At 37.7% G+C, this 23,023-nt stretch overlaps 1 protein-coding gene and 2 long non-coding RNA genes across 6 annotated transcripts; 1 reads left to right on the forward strand and 2 right to left on the reverse strand.

The window, feature by feature from the left end:
• Positions 1-404: 404 nt before the first annotated feature.
• LOC113686586 (protein SSUH2 homolog) lies at positions 405-22,707 on the reverse strand. 4 transcript variants are annotated; one of them, XM_089207495.1, is made up of 14 exons: positions 22,198-22,707; positions 21,453-21,548; positions 18,770-18,856; positions 17,439-17,582; positions 16,862-16,937; positions 6,187-6,316; positions 5,741-5,801; positions 4,847-4,971; positions 3,780-3,842; positions 3,104-3,195; positions 2,587-2,679; positions 2,176-2,281; positions 1,246-1,350; positions 405-898 (listed from the first exon to the last, which is right to left on the reverse strand). In XM_089207495.1, exons 2-14 carry the CDS (start codon positions 21,514-21,516, stop codon positions 752-754), a joined length of 1,293 nt encoding a protein of 430 aa, XP_089063621.1. In that variant the 5' UTR covers positions 21,517-21,548; positions 22,198-22,707; the 3' UTR covers positions 405-751. The 4 variants fall into 4 exon arrangements, with proteins under 4 accessions (XP_089063621.1, XP_089063622.1, XP_027060026.2 ...); XM_089207496.1 differs by having other exon boundaries at positions 22,124-22,265; XM_027204225.2 differs by lacking the exon at positions 21,453-21,548 and having other exon boundaries at positions 22,198-22,255.
• On the forward strand, positions 7,157-9,271 carry LOC149044725 (uncharacterized). Its single transcript, XR_016186924.1, has 2 exons — positions 7,157-7,542; positions 7,768-9,271. It is a non-coding gene; the product is annotated as an uncharacterized LOC149044725 (long non-coding RNA).
• Positions 14,047-16,356, reverse strand: LOC149044726 (uncharacterized). The gene is made up of 2 exons (XR_016186925.1): positions 15,974-16,356; positions 14,047-15,748 (listed from the first exon to the last, which is right to left on the reverse strand). It is a non-coding gene; the product is annotated as an uncharacterized LOC149044726 (long non-coding RNA).
• Positions 22,708-23,023: the final 316 nt, after the last annotated feature.

Below are 23,023 nucleotides of genomic sequence, written 5' to 3' on the forward strand. Positions count from 1 at the left end.
TTTTTCCAGGCAACAGTGTCTCGAATCTCCTTCCCAGTAGATCTTTGGGGTGTCACGCAACACGCATCTTGACAGAAGCTTCTTTTGGGGAGTGTTGCGTAACATCTCGAAGAATGGATGCAAACAAGACTACGTAGTTTTCCTATTGAATACTGTGCGATTCGTGGCGTTTACATTTAGTTTATAGCGCCACTAACAATATACCTTGGGCGCAGTTTCCCACGCCACGTGCGTAGTTTGAGCGTTACTTACAGGATTTTTTTTTGCCGTTTTCTACCGAGTTAGTTTTAGCGAAGGATTTTAGGCTGTGTCAGAAGCAATAACTTCGAATCGTCGCCGAATAGACCCTTATTTGTTATTCGTTTTTATTATCCTGTACAAGAATACAAGGAATCAGACGCATAGAAGTTTTTGTGTCTTATTTATTCTGCCAAGCGTAGCTGGCCCCTACAAATACTATAAAGTTTTACCTGTGGTACGATTCCTTAGTATACAAATACTACAACGCTGGACGTCAATTTCATGTCAAGCGTGGTAAATTACGTGAAAAATAAATGGTGTACCCAAAGATTTATTTTAAAACTATGTGAAGCATATTTTAAAATTTCTTGAGATACATATTAAGTTACCTTGGTTATTAATTTTACGTTGTTAAGTGTTTTAATGTTATTAGAGAATAACCATTATTCACCGCCTTGAGGGGAAGCATCACTTGGTTCGCGATTTCTTGATACGAACTCCGAAGGCAGCTCTACAAAATACTGCAGCCACAGCAGCATTGTTGGGGGTAGTCTGGAGCATATACCTTGTGATCATGACCGTAGACCCAGAAGCGGCTTGATTGCTCCTTCCATTGGTAGGCAACCTCGGACACGGGTACTGCTCGCAGCTGTTGACGCTGAAGACAAAGACATATTCATAGCTAGTTAGTGGGGCGCGTATGTTTGGCATTAGGGAGGAAACAGGTGGACAAACCACGCAGAGTGGACGGCAGCAAGAATCTCCTCTGTCAAAGCGTCGTTTTAAATAGAACTTGTAAGCGTATCCACCAAATTACCATGAAAGTCACAATCAGCAATAGGATCTTTGACACACTATCATCGAAATCGCAGTCTTCTAAATAGCATACCACATCTACTTTCGATTTAATTTACTGAGGCGCGTTTTTACTTGTCTACCCAAAGATGGGAAATTAGAGTTATTAATGTGGTCAGGTATAGCTATTCATATGAAAGACCTATCTACCTGCATAAGAATGCTCTTGGCTGGCCACTTGTTGCTGTGTTCGTCTACAAGCCTCTTCGAGCCCACGTTCACTTGCTGGTCAAAAAAGCTCGTGATTGGCCAAACCTTAACGGGGATCAAAGAGAACAAGGTTGTAGTTTAGTAGGAACGTGAAGGTGAAAGAGACAGCAATATTCTTTTGAGTGTTAAAAGAAAAACTGAATTGCTTTCGTTTTTCAGTTGAATGCCCAGAGTAATCCAGGACTGCATTGGTTTTGTTTACTTTGCTCAGTGATTGGAGCAGAAAACTCGCACCTCTCTCTCTCAACCAATCAGATGCAAAACTAGCACCAATCACGATTGGTCGCCCGCGTTTTCCCGCGCTTTAGGCAGTTTACTCGTTTTAACTTTGAGTTCTCATTGGTTCTCCAGGGTATTGAAATGATGATTGGTCTAAAATATGCCAATTCCTAAATCAAGCAGATGCAAATTAAAACCAGTCGCAAATCAGTTTACATTTTCTCGTGTTTCAGGAAGTTTTGTAGTTCTTCGACCTCTCAAAAACTCCTTGTGACATTCCCGTTTGTTTTCATTGGTAACTGTGTTAACTTTGCTTTGGCATTCAAGACCCTCTGGCCTCGGAAGAACAATTTCCATTTGAGTCCATTGTAATCCGGCAGTTCAATTTCTTTACCTTAATCTAGCTCTGCGAACTAGAAAAGTCGCTCCGCGCCGTCAACCAATCATATGTAAAATTAAAACAAATCGCGACAACGTCACTCGCGTTTTCCCGCGCTTGAGACAATTTTCTTGATTCAATTGTGAATTCGTATTGGCTCCTTGTGATATTTCCCTCATTCTGATTGGCTTTGCTTTAAGTTTGGAAACTCAATCGAAAGGCACACAATGATTATTTTAGACGATTAGTTTATTGGAAAGGAAAAAACTCACCCTTGGTAGTTCTTGCCTGAATATTTCAGTTCCTTGGGAATTAACGATGAGATCAGCAGGCAACCGATCTGTTCTCTCCACGACATGGTTAGACACATGGTTCTCCCTTAAGAATAAATAAATGATTATGATACCAATAACAACGATGACGGTGAAGATAATGATAATTAGGATAAAAATGATAATGATAATAATAAAGATAATAATAACTGTTAACAGCTCAAGAGACTGCCACAATTTTCATCCATTCGATTTTCAAACAGATCAGTTGAACGAGTCGCAAGTATTCACACGAACAGGCTACTCCTCGGGAACTGGTTACTAGGACTAGTCAGCGAATTGTTCCAGGGCGAAACCTCACTTGATAGAACATGAAGAAGTTCATGAATGTGTATGGCTTCATTAACTTACCACTTTACAGTCAGCTCAATGAAGGTTTTCAACTGGGCTTGTCCCAAACACGTCCAACACTTTATTCGGCCGTGGCCATTACAAATCTCGCAACTGCAATCGAAAAAGACTTTTTAAGGCATCTTTCTTTGGAATGAGGAAGAATGTTGTTACCGTGACAAGATTTGTCCACCTCTCTTTAAAATCTACAAGAGCTGTGTCAGTGGTTTTGTTGTGTATATTGTTATACCCAAATAAACAAACAAACCAATGAAAACCATGAATAAAGGGGGTAAATTTCGGAAGAGACTGTGGTGCTGCGTCGGTGGGAGAGAATAACAGGGTAATTTAGTGTTATCAACTGAGTTCATACTGCAAATTGACCACCGTAAAGATTTTAAAAGCACACATTTCGAGCGTTAGCCCTTCGTCAGAAACGAAATGTCAGCTTTTACACTCATTACGGTGGCCAATTTACGTTATCAACTCAGTTGATAATACTAAATTTTAATGCAAACCATGTCAGTTCTGTACTCACGTTTTCCAACCTCTACCCAAGCAGTTAGTACACTGCTCTCTTTGCTCCATTCTTTCAACGAGACCAGAACCCTGGCACCTGGAACATCGCAACTAGAAATAAAGATTAAATATATTGGTAAATAAACATATATATTTATCTTATCAAACGTTTTGGTGTGTAGTATCGCTCAGTATTTTACGAGTCACGCAAGTTGCAAAGAGAAAATCTCAGTCTCCCACGATTGATCAAATCCAAGTTCTTCGGATTTCACGAGGAATAGAATCCTTGTCCTACGGATTTCACAAGGAATCGAAACCCAGATGTTTGAATTTCACAAGGAACTGAATACCAGTTCTTCGGATTTCAAAATGGAATCGAATCCCCGTCCCTCGGATTTCACGAGGAATCGAAACCCAGATCTTCCAATTTCATGAGGAATCGAATCCCGGACCTTCGGATTTCAAGAGGAACCGAATTCCAGATATTCGGATTTCACGGGAAAACGAACACCAGATCTTCGGATGGTCGCGCTCGGATGGTCAACAGCATCAGAGTACGAAATCGAAAGGTTTAGAGTTCGATTCCTCTTACGGAGATTTCTTTTTATTGGTTTCTTACACGGTTGTGAGTAAACAAACAGCATCTTTCTTCGTCAGAAAAGGATATGATAGTAAAAATTTTAGCATCAACCTACCCTTCCACGCCCACAACACTTATAACAGCGCTTGTATCCCACAGCCATACAATCATGACACGGCTACGAATAAATGTGAAATAAAACATCATGAACACAAGATCAAAGTAAAATAAAACTTTTTTCATAATAAATTGGCCACGCTGAATAAAACTGACAGTTTTGAACCTCTCTTACATTTGACCCTGGGGGCGTGTTGACTCTAAAGAGTTAAATTTCTTCGAGGTTGGACTCCATATTCAAGCGTGTGATCAAGTTGGCTGTATACTGGCCAAGTTCGTTTTTGCGTTTTCATGGATAGCTCGCTGAAGTGTTATATTGTTTTTATACTCTCTAGACAAGCGGACTCAAACGCGAAGCGAGCGTAAAGCTTGAATCACGCGCGAAAGGAAGAGCATGAAAAAGTATTATTCCCCCTTTTCGCGCGCGACTTAGCCCAAACGCTGACCCCACCTGAATACATCCGAAAACGCAAAATATGACGCTTGTTTTGTTTCATGGATCAAGACCACGAAGCATGTTTTTTTCCTTAGTTTTAAGTGTCTTCGAGATGTTTCTTTTGATTTCAATGTTTGAAAAGTACCGCAAAGGATTCTTCTTGTAAAAGGAAAAAAAAAAAGGCTTGGAAGTTATGTACTATGTAAACCGTCCACAGGAATCGCTTTTCCTGCGGGTTCGAAACGGGTGATCACGAGTGGTCGGGTAGCCAATAAGAACTCAGGATTCAATTCATCTTCATCCCACGGGGTGCTAGGCATACAGTTCTTATTCTTAACCATTTACACCCTAACATCAGTATGCATATTCTCCATACTGTTCTCTATACATTTCCCAAAGTGCTGACGAGGAGAATTTGTTTAACAATCAAGAGGTTATTCAGTTGATGATCATTTCCTTTATTCTCGTGACCCTCGTGTGTGACTCAGGGGAGATATTGTGAGGAGAAATTACATGCTAGTCACACTTTGGGGTCAAATAGTTCAAAGGGGGCATTGTCGCGTAACAAAAGGGGCATTGTCGCGTAACGAAGGGGGCATTGTCGCGTAACCAAAAAAAACTGTTCATACTTTGATATTGGCGGTGTGAGGAACCTCAATATTGGCTGTATAGTCCTTAAACAACTGAGGGGGATTGGCAGGAATGCTCCATGGCGGTGGAGCAGGTCCGTTCACAGGGCTGTCTATTGGCTGACCTGACAATACAAAGATTTTAACCATTTATTTATTCATTCATTTGTTTGCGTTATCCAGACAGGCTGACCCATTTCAGCATAAAAGCTAGTTTGAATAGGTTGCATATATAGACAACAACAAGGCCAAAACACAACACTAGGAGCTGCGTCTCCTTCTCTTTGAGAGAAGCGCGTGTGTTCACTTACGTATAAAGGGGGGTATGTTTCTAGAGAAACTGTGGAAAGAACAACAAGGTAACTTAGTATCATCAACCGAGTTAGCACTTAGTCCTTCGCTCTGACAAAGGGCAAACAACCGAAACGTCAGCTTTGAAACTCTTAACGGTGGCCAATTTACGTTATCAACTCAGTTGATGATACTAAATTACCTTGTTGTTCTCTAACGTCCTCTACTAACCGGTACAGAGAAGATGCAGGAGACTGGGCCTAGCTACGGTTTTTCGTCCTTATTCGAGAAGACTAGATCTCTAATCATATCCAGAAGTATTCGCGATGGCAATACATTCTCCTCGATTATTTTACGACCCTGAGTGTTGGTCTGGTTTGGGGCTTGAACTTTCAACCTCCCGCACGGCAGTCCGGCGCTCAACAACATGAACTACAATACTGACGTTTTTCCTTCTATTTTGAACCTACATTTCTAGGAGGTGTATCTCCGCAAACTGAAACATATTCCAGACAAGTAAGCAGCAGTAATTCTATGGGTAAAAATAATTTTACGGAAAAAATATCAAAATCTAAGCTGTCAAAAAGATATACTTCTTAGTACCTCGGTAAGGTTCAAATTTCCACTCAGTTTTACGTGATTCACAGAAACTTTCCAGAGAGTACTGCAAAAGTAAAATTCAATGAAAAGAAACTTGAAAAAAAATGCAATATATTACATTGGTACTTTGAATGATAAAGATAAAAAACTGAGTTCTTTTACTGATTCTTTCTCAAAAAAAAAAAAAAAAGAGGCAAAATTAAGATTGACCCTTTCACTCCCCAGATCTGGTTGTTACATCTCCCCTCTCGCTGCTACACACTTCCTTGTAAACTAGTTGCGAGAATTTGGTGTTAGATCAAGATAACAATTTTTACTTGATAAGTCTGAGTATTCTCATGACCTGTTTGCTGGATAATGTATGGATATTACTAAGATATCATCACACGTTCATCACTTCTGAGAGTTAAAGAGTTAAAGAAGGACACATCAAGAAAAATTGTACTTACATGATAAGCACTTGAAGGAATGACATCTTTAATCACCATTTCCCTCGCTGGAGCTGTTCCATAACAACAGTGTTCACTTACAAACTGAATCATTGCATCTCGAGCTTGGTCATCTGTTATTGCAGTGGCTCTAAAAAGTGCAAAAGTATTCAGTATTTTTCACTGATTTCTATTCGTTCTTTTTCCATACCTGCACTCTCTTTGTTAGACTAGGTATCATTCAGTGATCCTTTGACCCTACTATCTTATGGTGACTAGTATCGAATTTCTCCATACAATGTCACCTATGAATCACAGATTAACGTCAGGCAAATAAAGAAAATAATCCCTAACTAAGGAAGCTCTTGATTGTTACACAAATTCTCCTAATCAGCACCTCTAGGAAATTCATAGAGAACAGTATGGAGAATAAGCATACTCACATACTGATGATAGGGTGTGATGGGTTAAAAGGTGGTGGGGTTTGAGACCAAAACCAACCATTATTTCAAATACCTTCTAATAACCATGAGGAACATACGACCCTTGAGAGTTGTGAGTGTTAAGGGGATAAGAAAAAATATCCCCCCCCCATGTTATCCTTGACTGCACCTTGCAGAGAAAATTCCAAGGGTATAAATATGTTAAAGTGATAGGAAAAATGTGATATTGCATACTTAGACAAACACTTGATGAAAATCTTAAATATTCAAAATTTAAAAAAACCATATGGCACATTTTACAGTTATTCAACCAGCCTCATGTGTGAATGATGGGATGTCATATTCTATTTGATCTTCCGGCAACTTGGCCAACAGAGCAAACATAATTTTAGTGAGCAAGTACTCAGTATTTTCCAACATGATCTCGAGACCGAAATTACGATTATCGTTATTTCTAAATTGGCACCAAATTTATGGATATAGTAATTTCGTGGCACTCTTTACCAATCCTCTTTAAACGTGTTAAATAAAGAGAAGGACTCGGTTCCACTGTCTTACAACATTCAAGATGGCGGAGGAAAGGGGTAAATGTGCGTTCAGTTGTGATCAGCATGATCTCGACACCAAAATAACGATTACCGTTATTTCTAAATTGGCCCTGAAATAACGAATATCATAATTTCAGTGCATGTCTGAGACCTTCGGGCTCGAAGCTTGGGAACTAGTATTCAGGGAAAGATAAAATGACGGCTTACGGCGGCGAAGGAAATCTCAGTAGTTTAATATTTAGCGTGAAAAGGCTTGGGTGTTGTGATCTGGTTCTCAAGTAAAAAAAAAATCACGGTCTGCAATGGCCCTACCACCTTTTGAACAACAAGAAAACATTGAAACGGTGGTAAAAAGCAGCAAGTTTCGAAGTCTAAACGAAAGATGGGTAAGCTGAGTTTCAGTCAAATATCATGACATTTGGGATGTAATTTCGATACCGAATAAATAGTTCTACATGGTTATACACGCATAGGATTCTGTTGTGTTCACGTGAAGGCCATGTCAGCCATTCCTGCCACTTGTAAGTGGTAGGAAATAAAAGATATGTATAGTTGTTTCGTATTGAAGCCCTGTGAAATCAAAAATTTGATTTATTTCTTCTTTGTTTTAGGTGGTCATTATCCATTACTTTTGGAAGTCGATGCTGATGAGAAAGAAAAAATGTTTATGATTATTTCTTCTCTCGAACATTTTACTATTTAGGTACCAAATAATCTTGATACTGAAGATCATTGCATCCATTATGAAAAAATTACCCTTGATTGCTTTGTCAACTGGAATGTATAATGTAATATACCTTGTGATTTGTGGGATTTTCACAAGTAAACTAGAAATACTTGAAGAGGGTAATGATGTACTTAATGCAGAGCATTTGGTACAAAGTCTGCTTTGCTGTAATCTACCTGAAGGTGCTTTTTATATGCTAGTAAGACTTGCACAGCCCAGTCAAAATGTTTTTGAGTAGTAGAAAAGCTGGGCAAACCTCTTCCTGAAAAGCAGTCTGAAAAATGTGAAGTTAGCGGAAGGTACTTCATTGTAGGCGGCCAAATTGTAAGCTGCCAGCCCATTTTGAGTGAGCAGTAAAACTCAAGATTGGCTATTTTAGCTAATTTTATTGAGAACCAAATTCCCAGCAACGGGCACAATTTTACTGGGCTATTTGTTATTTAACTACTTAGTAATATTCTTATTAAAATTTACTGCATTCCTTTCTAATAATTTGCTGTTGATTGTATGCTGTATATAGCTTATGATTTGTGTGATTTTCACAAGTAAATTAGAAATACCTGAAGATGGTAATGATGTACTAGATAATGTACTTGATGCAAAGCTATTTTGGTGCAAAGTGTGTACCTTGTCTGTAGGTGATTTTGCATGCTAATAAGACTTGTAATTCAAATAATACACATCAGCTGGAGTGGGAATATTAAAAGAAAAATGATAATATTTAGCTATACCAAGTTCTGGTTTTATGTCCAAAGTGTGTGCCTTGTCCATAGGTGATTTTGCATGCTAATAAGTCTTGTAATTCAAATAATACACATCAGCTGGAGTGGGAATATTAAAAGAAAAATAATAATATTTAGCTATACCAAGTTCTGGTTTTATGTCCAAATTAAGCACTTAGTTGAAGATCACTGCACTGCTCAGGTCCAGAAGGCTGAAAGAGTACTGTCTGCTGTTAGTTTGATTTTTGTCATTTCTATTGATTTATTTTATTTATCAATGTTTCTTTGAATTGTAATTCATTGATCTCTTTCAATAGTGCAGGTTCGCTCATGTAACCTAATCTCCCACTTATGTATGTATGTATGGATGAGCTCAGTCAAAATGTTTTTGAGTGGAAGGCAAGCTGGTGATAGTAATAGGCAGCAGAGGCTGAACCTTGTCTTGAATGGAAGTGTGAAAAGTGTGAAGTTAGCGGCAGCTATATTGTGGCAGGCAGCCAAATTGTCAGCTGTGGCACATTTTGACTGGGCTGATTGTGTGTAGTATATATGTGCACTTCTTTTAGGGTGTTAAACAGGTTAAAGTACCAAGAAATCCTCTGTGATAACTTGATAATTCAAGATGTAAAAATTTTAAATAATAAGGTAAAGCTTGATCATTCTTAAGAGTTTCCATTTGTTCTGGAAATTTGGGGGAGGGTCAGGGGAGCATTATTTATACATAAATAATGTACATAAAAAGTAAAAAAAAAGGCCCAAGGTAAAATCCCAATTTGTTTTAAGAGTTAATTTTATTAAGAGAAAACCCTGGATATAGCTTGGGATTTGTGTGATTTTCAAAAATTGTTAGGAAACTTGTTAATTTTCAGCTTCAAGAACACAAGTACATAATCTTTAGTGCAGCCCTCTTTTCTCCCCGCCATTATTCTAATTTTTTTATCAAGTTTCCTTTTTCTTGTGTTCAATTAATTTATTGTCTTTACAGGTGAAATTTTAATATCTGCTAGCACAATTATCTCTGCTAAGAGTGTCTACCATCACTCTTGCCGGTCTCAAGCCCAAAACGCTGCAAACTAGCTGAAACTACATGTATTTCGTAAAATTGCAATGAAATCTATCTAAAAACACCAAAATCCGGCAGAACGCACGAGTTTTTGCCAAATTTTACGCAAAAGTTGACAAAAGCGCTCAATTCGACCTGAAAAACACTTTTTTTTTTTTGCAAAAATCAGCCTATTTTACATTCAAAAGCACGATGTCTTTAACACAATAGGGATACAATCCATGTGAAAACACTTATTCCAGCTAAAACGCAGTGTTCTCAGTAAAATTTGGGGAAAAAACGCGTAAAAACCGTCAGAAACACGACAAATTGGGCTGATTTTACCCACTTTTTGTGTAAATAGCTGCCAAAACCCTCTAAACTAGCTGGAACTACATGTTTTTCACAAGATCGCCATAAAATCTTGAAACGTTGCTTTAGGGACCTTTATGCCTCCAAAACGAGTTTTTACTTTAAAAAAAATGGAATGAACAAAGATGTTAAAGGGGAAAAAGCTGTGAGAAAGGAGAAGTTTAGTGATGCTGTTTGATATGCCGCCCAGATATATCAATTTATTAATTTAACGCCTTTAGCCGTGGGCAAAAGTTTTTCTATAGACTAAAAGGACCCTCCCTATGTTGACGAACCTCAATAACTCGTTGATTTTACTGTTTTTACACAGATTTGATTTTAACCATATTCGCCAAAATAACTGCCAAAACACGGCAAACCAGTATCTCGGCCAAGAGCGATATTGGCCATTTCACACATCCCTATTAGATATGAATTTTATTAAAGATTGTCATTCTAGCATATGTTGGCTAGTTACCACAGGTTTCTTGATTTTCATGGGAAAGTGGCATTGGTTGGTACCATGACCAATCTCCTCGACTTTCCCATGATTTTCATAGGATGTTAGCGACCCATACTTCGAACCTCAGTTGTTTTTTTTTTTTTTACATTGGCGCGAGTTTCACAACTTTCTTGTGGTATGGCATTGACTCAGAGTTGGGCTTATTTTTATGGCTAATCCATCGGCGACTTTCTCATGATTTTCTTGGGTTCTCAACAGTGACACGCACTTTGGAACCATAATTTTATAAATATGTCAACACTGGCAAATACTGCTAAAATCTACACTCTACTAAACTCCATGTACCACAATATCCACACAACTGCGTGTGCCTACTTGAAAATCCTAACCCTAACCCTAAAACTATCCAGTTAGCCTAGTATTGTATTGCTGGTTTGAGTGACTAAACTGGCTCAAATGATCCAGCTGCTTAAAAATCTAAGCACAGAGTAAGTTTAAAAGATTCAATTTTGTAAGGTTTCGAAACAGTTCCAAAATTAACATGCACATAGCTCAGTGTAAAACATCGAAGCTTCTAGGACTTCTTATGATTCCTAGGAACGTACACACCTAATGCACGTCAATTTGCCTTTGTTGTCCTCGAACGATCACGTCTTCATGGTAACGTGGTGTAAGAACTGTACAGCACTTTATAAATATATGTTTTACTTGACGGTAAAAGTTTGAATCCGTACAAGGAAACGTAACGGAAACAGGCGATGATAATATTCCGTTGACAGAAATGCAACGGAAACGTGTCGTCATATTTCCGTTCAGGAATCATAACGGAAACATAACAGGTCCAAGGAAGAAGTGAATGATGTGGAAACATAGAGTTTCATTTTTCCGAATTACGGAATCATGCTATTTCGTCCTGTGCTCACTCTAACTCTGTGCTATCCTAAACCTAACCCAAACCCCAAACCAATCCTAAGCTATGGTAAAGGGTTTAAGTCAGGGTTGAGGATAGGGTTAGGGCAGGAGCCCATTACCTGGTTAGGGTTAGAGTTTGGGTTGCTTCGGGTCAGAGGGGTTTAGTGTTACAATCAGGGTTAGGGCTAGGGTAAAATTATGCTTAGAGTTAGCGGGGTTTAGTGTTAGAATTAGGGTTAAGGCTAGGATGAGGCTATGCTTAGGGTTGGCGTTAATATTTTTCTACAAGCATTCAATTGCAGGGTTTTTGGTATTGTGTTTGTAAATTTCAGTAACTACTTGAAAGTTTACTGAAAAACAAACGATAGGCCGACTGGTACACTTACAGGATAGATAGAGAAGGTTGGGGTTAGGGTTAGGGTTAGGGTTAGGGTTAGGGTTAGGTCTAGGTTAAGGGCTATAGGTTAGGGTTTAGGGTTTAGGGTTAGGTTTTAGGGTTATGGTGTGGGGCTAGGGTTAGGGTTAGGGTTTAGGCTTAGTGTTAGGGTTAGAGGGTCTGCGGTTGAGGTTAGGGCTAGGGTGAAGGTTTGGGGTTAGGGTTTGGGGGTAGGGTTAGTGTTTAGGGTAAGGGTGTAAGCCTCTTCAAAAATATTTTTAAGAAGATTTTGTCACCTTTTTCACTTAAATAACCACCTGAAGAATTTTGACCAGTTAGATTATTTGAAGCGGTTGAATTAATTATTATTGGGGTTTAATAACTTTTAGTAGTTGGATGATTATTTTTACCAGTTGAACCACTGTAATATGCTGGATCTTTTTAACTAATGTTACCATCCTTACCTGAATTATTTGAACCAATTTCACTGGTTACACATGCATTATCCAGTTAGACCATTTCAACTGGTTGGATTATTTAAACCAGTTTGTCCATTTTAGATATTGGCATCATTTTATCAAGTTGGATCATGTTAACCAGTCGCACCATTTTACTAAGTGAGATCGTTTCTTCCGATTGGACCATGTCACGTATTTAAAATCTTTTCACCGTTTAAACCATTTTATCTTGTTTTGGCTGGTTGGACCATGTTAACCAGTTGCATCATTTTGACTGGAGTGAAAAGTTCCGTTGTTAACCCGAGCCCTAACCCTAACCCGGGGTTAGGGTTAGGGTTAGGATAGCTCGCAGCTAGAGTTAGGGCTTGGGTAGGGTGGGATTATGATTAGGCTGAGGGTCACAATTTTTTCTGAAAACATCCAATTTTTTTTTGGTATTGTGTTTGGCTCTAAACTTTAACAACTACTTGAAAGTTTGCTTGAAATCAAAATATACCATTTTTTGCCAAAATAACTGCCAAAATGCGCAATTCGGGCCTTTTTATCGATTTACACTTGGTTTAAGCTTGGTTTTTGTGTTTTCCCACAGACTCTTAAACTATTTTGCTGAGAACATTTTTTGCAGCGTTTTTAAAACTGAAATAAGCTTATTTTTGCAAAAAAAACAAACGTGTTTTTCAGTCGAATTTAGTGTTTTTGTCAACTTTAGCGAAAAAATTTGCAAAAATCGTACATTTCTGCCGTATTTTGGAGTTTTTAGACAGATTTCGTCGCGATCTTGTGAAAAACATGTAGTTTCAAGCTAGTTTTCAGTGTTTTGGCAGTTATCTTGGCAAAAAATGGGTAAGTCAGCGCAATTGTTTTTTTTTTTTTGGTTTTTAAGGTTTTGTTTGCCCAAATTTTACTGAGAACACTATGTGTTAGCTTGTCTCCATTGTTTTTTCGCAGATTCTATCGCTGTTTTGCTGAAAACATAACGTTTCAGCTTGTTTGCATCGTTTTTGGTCGTGAAATAAGCTAATTTTTGCAAAAGGAAAAAAACCTGTTTTTCAGCCCAAATTGACATAATGGATACAGAGGAACATTTGCTTATTGCCTTTTTTTTTTGTCCTTACTCATGAAGTTGATTTTGGCATTTCAAACAAAAACTCTGCTAGAGCATTAATTGAATGACATATCATGCACTTACTTTGAAGCAAGAACACTTTTTTTTTAATTCAGAAAAATACCTTTTTATTTTTTTTTAAGGACTGCTGGATATAACCTGTACAACCAAGATGAATTTACATTCATTATTTGTCATAACTTACACTAAATTAGAAATTCAAGTATGAAATGAGGGTACTAGCCCTTTAATAGTGTTCAAAATTTCCATATGCAGGGGTACTTGTGGCTACTGGAGAAGAATCAGTCTTTAACCCTTCTCCCCCCCCCCCCCCAAGGGAGATAATAAGTACAGATATCCTCTTCCCTAGGGGCAACTAGCTCAAAAGTGAGTGATCTCAAGGGCCCTCCAAAAACGTTTTCTACAGCAATAACTAAGCTCTACAGAAGCACACTATGCAGACAAAAGGTGTAAGAGAATCAATGAATTCTTTAATTCTTGGTCCCTCCCAGGCCAACCTATTGTACAAATCTCATGACATCTGTTCCAGTTTCATCAGTCAATTTTTCAAGCTTCAAGCTTTTCCTGCAATTATGTACTTGTTCTTGAAGCTGAAAACTAACAAGGTTCCTGTAAATTAAGTTTTCATAACAACCTAACAATTTGTGAAAATCACACAAATCCCAAGCTATATCCAGAATTATGCTCTTAATAAAATAAACTTTTAAAGCAAATTGGGATTTTGCCCTAGTTCTTTTTATTTTTTTGTTACTTTTTAAATACATTTGTATAAATAATGCTCCCCTAACTCTCCCCAAAACTTTTAGAACAGATGCAAACTCTTAAGAATGATCAAGCTTTACCTTATTATTAAAAATTTTTACATCTTAGACTACCAAGTTATCACAGAGGTTTTTTTCGGCACTTTGACCTGTTTAACACCTAAAAAGAAGAACACATACATAACACACACACAATCAGCCAGGTCAAAATGTGCTGCAGCCAACAATTTGGCTACCTACAATGAAATAGCTGCCAATTTCACACATGTCAGACTTCTATTCAGGACAAGATTTGGCCTCTGCTGCCTATTACTATTGCCAGCTTGCCTGCCACTCAAAATTTCAACTGAGATTGTACATACATACATGTGGGATTAGGTTACACGAGCGAACCTGCACTATTGAAAGAGGTCAATGAATTATAACTCAAAGAAACATTGATAAATAAAATAAATCAATAGAAATGACAAAAATTGAACTAACAGCAGACAGCTCTTTTTTAGCCTTCGGGACCTGATCAGTGCAGTGATCTTCAACTAAGTGCTTAATTTGGACATAAAACCAAAACTTGTTATGGTTAAATATTATTATTTTTCTTTCAATATTCCCATTCCAGCTGATGTATATTATTTGAATAACAAATCTTATTAGCATGTTAAAATCACCTGAGGACAAGGCATACACTTTGTGCCAAAATTGCTTTGCATCAAGTACGTTATCTAGTACATCATTACCATCTTCAGGTATTTCTAATTTACTCTTGAAAATCACACAAATCATAAGCTATATACAGCATACAATTGGCAGCAAATTATTAAAAAGGAATGCAGTAATCTTTAATAATAAGAGTAGCTAAATAACAAATAGCCTAGTCAAAATGTGCCGGTAACCAGGGATTTGGCTTTCCACACAGAACATTTGTTAGGCGTCTAGTCTGGACAAGGTTTGGTCTCTACCTTCTGTTACTATAGCCAGCTTGCCTACTTCTAAAAAACGTTTTGACTAAGCTGAAAAAAATGTTTGAGAGAAAAATGGCCACAACAAGCCCACTTACTGCAAAATAAGAAACATAAAAGTAACACTTCAAATTAATACAGAATATAAGCCTTGCAGGATTTGGCTCTCAATAAAATTAGTTAAAATAGCCGATCTTGAGTTTAACTACTCACTCAAAATGGGCTGACAGCCTGCAATTTGGCCACCTACAATGAAGTATCTTCCACTGACTTCACACCTTTCAGACTGCTTTTCAGGATGAGGTTTGGCCTCTGCTGCCTATAATTACAACAGCCAGCTTGACTACTACTAAAGAACATTTTGACTGGGCTGTGCAAGTGTTACTAGCATATAAAAAGCACCTTCAGGTAGATTACAGCAAAGCAGACTTTGTACCAAAACACTTTGCATTAAGTACATCATTACCCTCTACAGGTATTTCTAGTTTACATGTGAAAATCCCACAAATCTCAAGGTATATTACATCATACATGTTGACAAAGCAATCAGGGGTACATTTTTCATAATAGAATGCAATGGTCTTCAGTATCAAGATTATTTGGTACCTAAATAGTAAAATGTTCGAGAGAAGAAATAATCATAAACATTTTTTCTTTCTCATCAGCATCGACTTCCAAAAGTAATGGATAATGACCACCTAAAACAAAGAAGAAATAAATCAAATTTTTGATTTCACAGGGCTTCAATACGAAACAACTATACATATCTTTTATTTCCTACCACTTACAAGTGGCAGGAATGGCTGAAATGGCCTTCACGTGAACACAACAGAATCCTATGCGTGTATAACCATGTAGAACTATTTATTCGGTATCGAAATTACATCCCAAATGTCATGATATTTGACTGAAACTCAGCTTACCCATCTTTCGTTTAGACTTCGAAACTTGCTGCTTTTTACCACCGTTTCAATGTTTTCTTGTTGTTCAAAAGGTGGTAGGGCCATTGCAGACCGTGATTTTTTTTTTACTTGAGAACCAGATCACAACACCCAAGCCTTTTCACGCTAAATATTAAACTACTGAGATTTCCTTCGCCGCCGTAAGCCGCCATTTTATCTTTCCCTGAATACTAGTTCCCAAGCTTCGAGCCCGAAGGTCTCAGACATGCACTGAAATTATGATATTCGTTATTTCAGGGCCAATTTAGAAATAACGATAATCGTTATTTTGGTGTCGAGATCATGCTGATCACAACTGAACGCACATTTACCCCTTTCCTCCGCCATCTTGAATGTTGTAAGACAGTGGAACCGAGTCCTTCTCTTTATTTAACACGTGTAAAGAGGATTGGTAAAGAGTGCCACGAAATTACTATATCCATAAATTTGGTGCCAATTTAGAAATAACGATAATCGTAATTTCGGTCTCGAGATCATGTTGGTATTTTCTCACTGAAAAGTCAGTGGAAGGCTGGGGAGAGAAAGAAATTTGTACCAAAGGGGGAAGGAAGGGGTGAGCAATTGTCTTCTTACCTTTCCCTGACCTCTCCCCCCACCATCCACTATAATTCTACATCAAACAGGGCTGGTTGGATAAATGATCGCAAGTTCGTAACCTCAACTTGCCCTAATACTTTTACTTCCTGATCAGTTTACAAAACTTGTTCTTCAGGCTATCAAAACAGGTTGGGTTGATATATTTAATGGTATCATGGTATTTTGTGACACAAATTTACAAAATAAAAACAATAAAAACTCAACCATTAAAAAATCTATGTAACTAACACCAAATGATGAAGTAAAACTCACTGTTGGAAGTGCTGTTCTGGCATCTGTGAGGAGGGAGGGGGCACATATGGGGGTGGAGGAGGAACATATGAACTACCTTGAATGAAATATATTTGAACTGCGGTTAAAGACACGAATGAATGAAATATGAATGAAATATATGACTTCCATATATTCACAACCGTTTATGAACTGCCTGTTGGATTAGATAAAATAGTTACAAAATTTGTAGCAATATATACAAAACTATAATGTTACCACTTTGCAAAACTACGTTTATGTAATGTTGCCAAGGAGTAAATCTCATGAACAAGGGGCAATCAATAAATAAAAATTTTAATAAATATCAAATAAATCTGACTTATAAGAAGACATCCATGAGGTGGGAAAGGGTACCTGATATGAACTGGCATTCCACCCAGGGGGGAGTAGCAATGCTCTTAATCACTCATTCCATGTGGCAGAAAATGTGGAGATAAGTTCCAGTTGTATTCATACAACTCATGAGCCACTTGACTCCAGTAAAGAATTGACCTTATTTTAGTGAGACATGCTTGGTAAATTCATAAAAATTTGTAAAAAATCCTTATTAGCCTACCAAATTGTGTTTGTTCATATCCAGAGTAATGTGCAAACATGTCAGGAGGGGGTGCAGAGGGAGCTGGAGGCTTGCCAAACTGGTTATCAAACACATCCTGAGGGGGTACATCTGAGCCTGAATATGTAGGTCTGTCTACTCTACCTGTCCAATGATAAATCAGTTTATAAATTATGTGAAGAACTACATTTTAATTTTTTGTATTTATCTATTTGGAACACTATCATGATAATCACTGATAGGGAAGCATGATAAACTAGGTTAACTTCCAAAAGTGACTAGCATCTAATTTCTCCGTACAATATCACCCCTGAATCATGCAGTATGGTTACGAGAGTAAAGAAAATTATCAGCAGCTAGAAGTTGTTGATTGTTACACAAATTCTCCTTGTCAGTACCTTAGGGAATGTATAGAGAACAGTATGGAGAATATGCATACTGATGTTAGGGTCTAAAGGGTTAAATACATATTTAGGTGTATTGCAACAGTACCTAAATGAAGCCAATAGGCTCATATGAAGTTAGCTAACTAATGTTCGAATTAATATATAACATTGAACAAGACATGTGGGGGAGAAGCCAGATTCAGATCACAAGGGAAAAGAAGAAAAAAAGAAAAGAAGAGGTTAATATTTTTTTATTAGGAATTTTCAGTTTATTTTTGAAGGATTTTAGAGTTGCAGTCTTTTTCAATTTTGAAACTTAATGGTATTGAAATTGAATGTCAATCCTGGAAATTATCAAAGAATGCCTGAACTGTTGGTTTGCTAGAGTGTGCATAGGTTGGAGTTCATCTCATTATGGGATAATTGCGATGAATGCTTTAACTAGCATAGAGAAAATAGAATTGGTTGTGAGCTTCCCTTCCCATTGATGGATTAAGGGAAAGGGTCCAGGATCTGTGGATCCCCATATTGATCAGACCTGTGTAAATTTTTATTAGAAGTACATATGTCCGAAATCAACATTCTTCCAACTTTCATATCACTACTCAGCTTGAAACGTGTAAAGTTTATACTTTTCTTGAAATATTTCTTGGCTTGTTTAGACAAGTGATGGGAATTTAGAAAAGTATCAATTAGGGGATTATTAGTTGATCCAATACCAAATTCTCCAAACTAACAACATAGGAATTGTATGGCAAACAGTAAAGAGTATTACTAATGAGATCTGGGAGTTTAAGGGTTACACTGGATACTATGAGGATTTGGTGCTTTGCCATCTATTATGAAAAAAAAATTGTAACTTCATAACATCTATAACCAGCAGTTATCAACAGAATCACAACTTTATAACCATCAATTTATGCCTGAATTATTCCAGTTACTCACCAGTAATGGCTAGGGATCCATGGCCAGGTTGCTGAGGGGCTGGTGGACCATACCCTGGCTGAGGAGCAAAGCCAATCTGGGGTTGAGCTGGAAAGGAAAAAAATTCAAATGTGTAGCAATCTACAATTAATCCTTTAGCCCTTTCACTCCCAAGATCTAATTAGTAATTCTTCTTACAGTCTGTCATACAATCTTTTGATATTATGTGGGAGAATTTAGCATTGGATCAACTTCAAGTCACCTAGATTATCTCCTGCTTTATTCTCATCACTTTTCTATTGTAAGGAGAAGTTTTCTCTTGGTCACTCATGGGAGTTTAGGGGTTAACTCCTATGAGTGACCAAGACAGAATTTCTCCTTACAATGTCAATACAATATCAACCAGATAAGTGACAAGAATAAAGAAAAACATAAATTTAGGGATAATTAGTTGATCCAATACTAAGTTCTCTGAAATAATGTTATAAGAATTGTGGGTTGACAGTTAGGAGAGTTACAAATTTGATCTGGGAGTTAAAGGGTTAACCCTCTACACCCTAACTTCGGAAAGAATCATTATTCTTCATACTGTTCTCTGGACATTTTATAAGGTGCTGACAAGGAGAATTTGTTAGACAATCTTGAGCATCTTTAATTGCTGATCATTTTTTTTTATTCTCAAGACTTTAATGTTTGATTCAGGGATGATAATGAAGGAGAAATTAGAAGCTAGTCACTCATTGGGGTTTAAGGGTTACCAAGGAGACCATGCACTTATGTTACCGTAATTTCCGGTCGATTACCCGCGGGTAATCTGTTGATTTTGCATTAAATCCGCGCCACTGCGGGTAATAGGGAGGTGCGGGTTATGTGACAATTTTAAATTCTTCTGGAAGTTGAATTGAAAAAATTTCTCACCTTCCTGCGTTTCCACCTCTCAAATGAATTTTATTGTATCAAAAGTGCCACAAAGCGGCACGAAAACATGATGCCAACTCGAGTTTATTTCACGCATAATTAGTTGCGTGACAAACAAATTTTTATCGGCACGCGTGAAAACAAAACCTTGATGGTGACAAAAATAATCCAAGGATATCCGGCGCATCAGTAACAAATTTCCAGTTTTCACTAGCTTGAGCTAAAGAGAATTTTCCCGTTTTAAGGGACTTGTTAGGCCCAGTAGAACAGGAGATATCGATTTTTTTGAGAAATTGCCGACAGTAATTTTAAATCCCAAATGCATCACCAGAATGTTGAAAATAATAGGTGCGAAACTTAACTAATTTCGCGCTGAAAAAGTATTTTAACGACAAATGAACAATGGATATTGCTCATTACGCTCCTACATGCTATAAAAAGGTAACTGACTGAATAAGAATTATAAACCTCGATCATTCGCGATAAGTGTATCCACGAGTCACCAATTAAGTTAAAATGCCTGCTGTGAAACGCCCACGTCACAGTTTTACGTTTGATTATAAGCTTAGAGTAATAACTCTTACCGATGAAATCGGTAATAGAGCAGCAGCAATAATCAATCAATAAAGTATAAGCTAATATTGACACAGAATTGTGCACATGTCTGAATCGAAAGACTGAAATGTATCGCCTTAATGTCACGTTTTCGCCACCGAAAAAGTTGAATAACAACGTGCGGGTTATCCACCGGTGCGGGTAATCCGTTGACTTTTTTTTTCGCCGTATGCAATAATCGGCCGGTGCGGGTAATCGGCCGTGCGGGTAATCGACCGGAAATTACGGTACTTGCCATAAATAAGTCACACAATTAACTTACAAATTGTAAACGAGACTTTGTGATAGAGGATTGAACACTGATGAAAAATTCTTAGATATACTATTTAAAAAATGAGGACAAGGGTTTCATCAGGGTTTCCAAACGTGAGAAAACTGATGAAAGCACCAGGCTGCAAGGCCAAGTACTTTAAATGTTTTAGAGTGTTTGGAAATCCTGATGCACAAGTTTTTGAAACTGCTTCTCAACTGCACCTTAGGGATAAAAGAAAATTGAAATATTCACAAATTTTTTGTATGTTGTCAGCAAGTTTGTTGTTACAAAAAATTGTATTGCTATGGTGATTTCTCTTTTCAGAAAGGGTGTAAGCAATGTTATCACAATGCTGAGGTTTCTGAGGTGTTGGCACCTAAGTGCAGCACTAGCAAGGAAGAAATGAGTAAAGACACAGAAGGAACTGTTGAAATTGGTAATTTGAGGAGTTCTTGTGATCAGTTTATGGCCTCTGCCTACTTTAAGAAAAGTAAAATAAATATTAATGTAAACAAGGGAATGAATGTGATCATACTTTCTTTAGAAAATGTCTTATTTCTTCTTATTAGAGAGGGTGTTAATAAAGTTTGTTTGTTTTTGTGGGTGTCTTTGTTTTAAGTATTCAAATACATGTTATTAATATTCAAATTAAGAAATAAGTTCACTTGAGTTTGATGCCTTATTATATGAAACTCATGGATAGCACATCATTCCAGTGTTTCACCAGTGTTTCACCAGGGTTTCAAACCGTATGTGACCAAATTGGCATGTCTTGGTTGGATGACCCCCTTATGAATAATTAATGCTTTGAAAATGTGAACTAATAATCTAATTGCAAACCACTAATCCATTGTCTACTCATGATCCAAGAAAAAATTCATCAACTATCCCCGTGTATGTACTGTTTCATTAATATACCTGGTTGATAACCTTGAGCAGGTCCATAGGCATATCCAGTAGGGGGATAAGGCGCTTGACTCATAGTGACTGCAGTCCAACAATTATCATGAATTTCTGACAAACAGATGTTATAAATAATAGATATAGACTAAGATATAATAAGGAAGATATAAAAAGCTGTCACCCGAATTTATTGAAAACTGTAAGCAACATAGCTTAGTTTTGGAAGCTAATTTTAAGATATGAGTTCCAATTCCAACTTTTTTTCCGGTTTTGCACGTGGGTACTCAAACCTTGATATTCATCGACTGAACAAATCTAGGATTGCAATAACGAGTGTGAGAATAGAAATTACACTTTCGATTCTTGTGGAATTTAACACGCCATTGTGAATATTTCGTTATTAGCATACAGTGAGCTGGGATCATAATTTAGAGACATGCAAACAGGTATCGTTTTCGTTTTCCAAACAGATATCGAGAAGACATATTACACGTATTTACAGCTGAAAACTCCTCCACTTTGTCTAGCATCAATTTTCACACTTTCTGATCCTTACAATAAAACACAGATTAAGAGGTGAGAAACGCCAAAAGCAAGTCTGCCGCAGTCGCGCCTCAATGCATGGAAAATACATCGACATGGGACATGTCAACACAAAACGCAATAGGAAATACACGATACCTTACCCTATCTAATGAAAGGAGCCCTAAAAATGTAATAGTTTGTTTGTATTTGGCTCTCTCAGCCTGCGTGATCTTACCTCACGTCCTTTAGAACGCAACTCAACGATGCGCGTCGAGGATGAATGTAATCGATATTCTGCTCTCAAGGTATAATAAAATAATGCTATGGGAGGGATGGTCGTTAATTCATCGCCTAAGGCTCTTGAGTGAGTGTGAAGACCTGTGAAGCTAATTTAATACAGAACTGGAAGTGTGTCAGGAAGGAGATCTTTAGCTAAAGAAAACATAATGCGTCGACTTGTTTCAATTTTAGGGTAATTGTTGCGAATGTATTATCTCCTCTGCCCTCCCCAAGTCGGGTGCGTCATGTACGAGTTTAGGCCGAGCAGAGGTAGGTACGAGGCAGGTGCAGAGCGAAGCGGGGAATGCTTCCGGCTTGCTTAACCTCTCTCCGCCCTGCTCACGACTTAGGCCCGTCACTATTTTTCGCCAGCGGGGGGGGAGGCAAGGGTCGGAGAAAAGGATATATGACAGCGGGTTAAGCGATCATCTCGTGCAGGTGACGCACGACCTGCGTCGTAAAGAATAATTGTGACGTCAGTCTTTACTTCACTCGTTTTCGCGGCAAGAGCAAGATTGAGCTTTTCGTGAGAGATAACAAAAAATTCGGAGACATATCGAAGATGAAGTGGTTGAGTGCCCTTCCCTTGCGAAATGGCTTTTGGAATTCCTAGGAATTTTTTCCGAGGAATTCCTAGGAATAAAGGTGTGAATTTTCACGGTAAATTCGGTCTGGGAATTCCCAAACATAACAACTCTGGTTCTAAAAACCAAGAAATTCCTAGAAATTCCCAGAAATTCCCAGAAATTCCCAGAAATTCCCAGAAATTCCCAGAAATTCCC

This window comes from Pocillopora damicornis, chromosome 5 (genome assembly GCF_964200805.1).
Source record: "Pocillopora damicornis chromosome 5, jaPocDami1.2, whole genome shotgun sequence".
Taxonomy (NCBI): Eukaryota; Metazoa; Cnidaria; class Anthozoa; order Scleractinia; family Pocilloporidae; genus Pocillopora; species Pocillopora damicornis.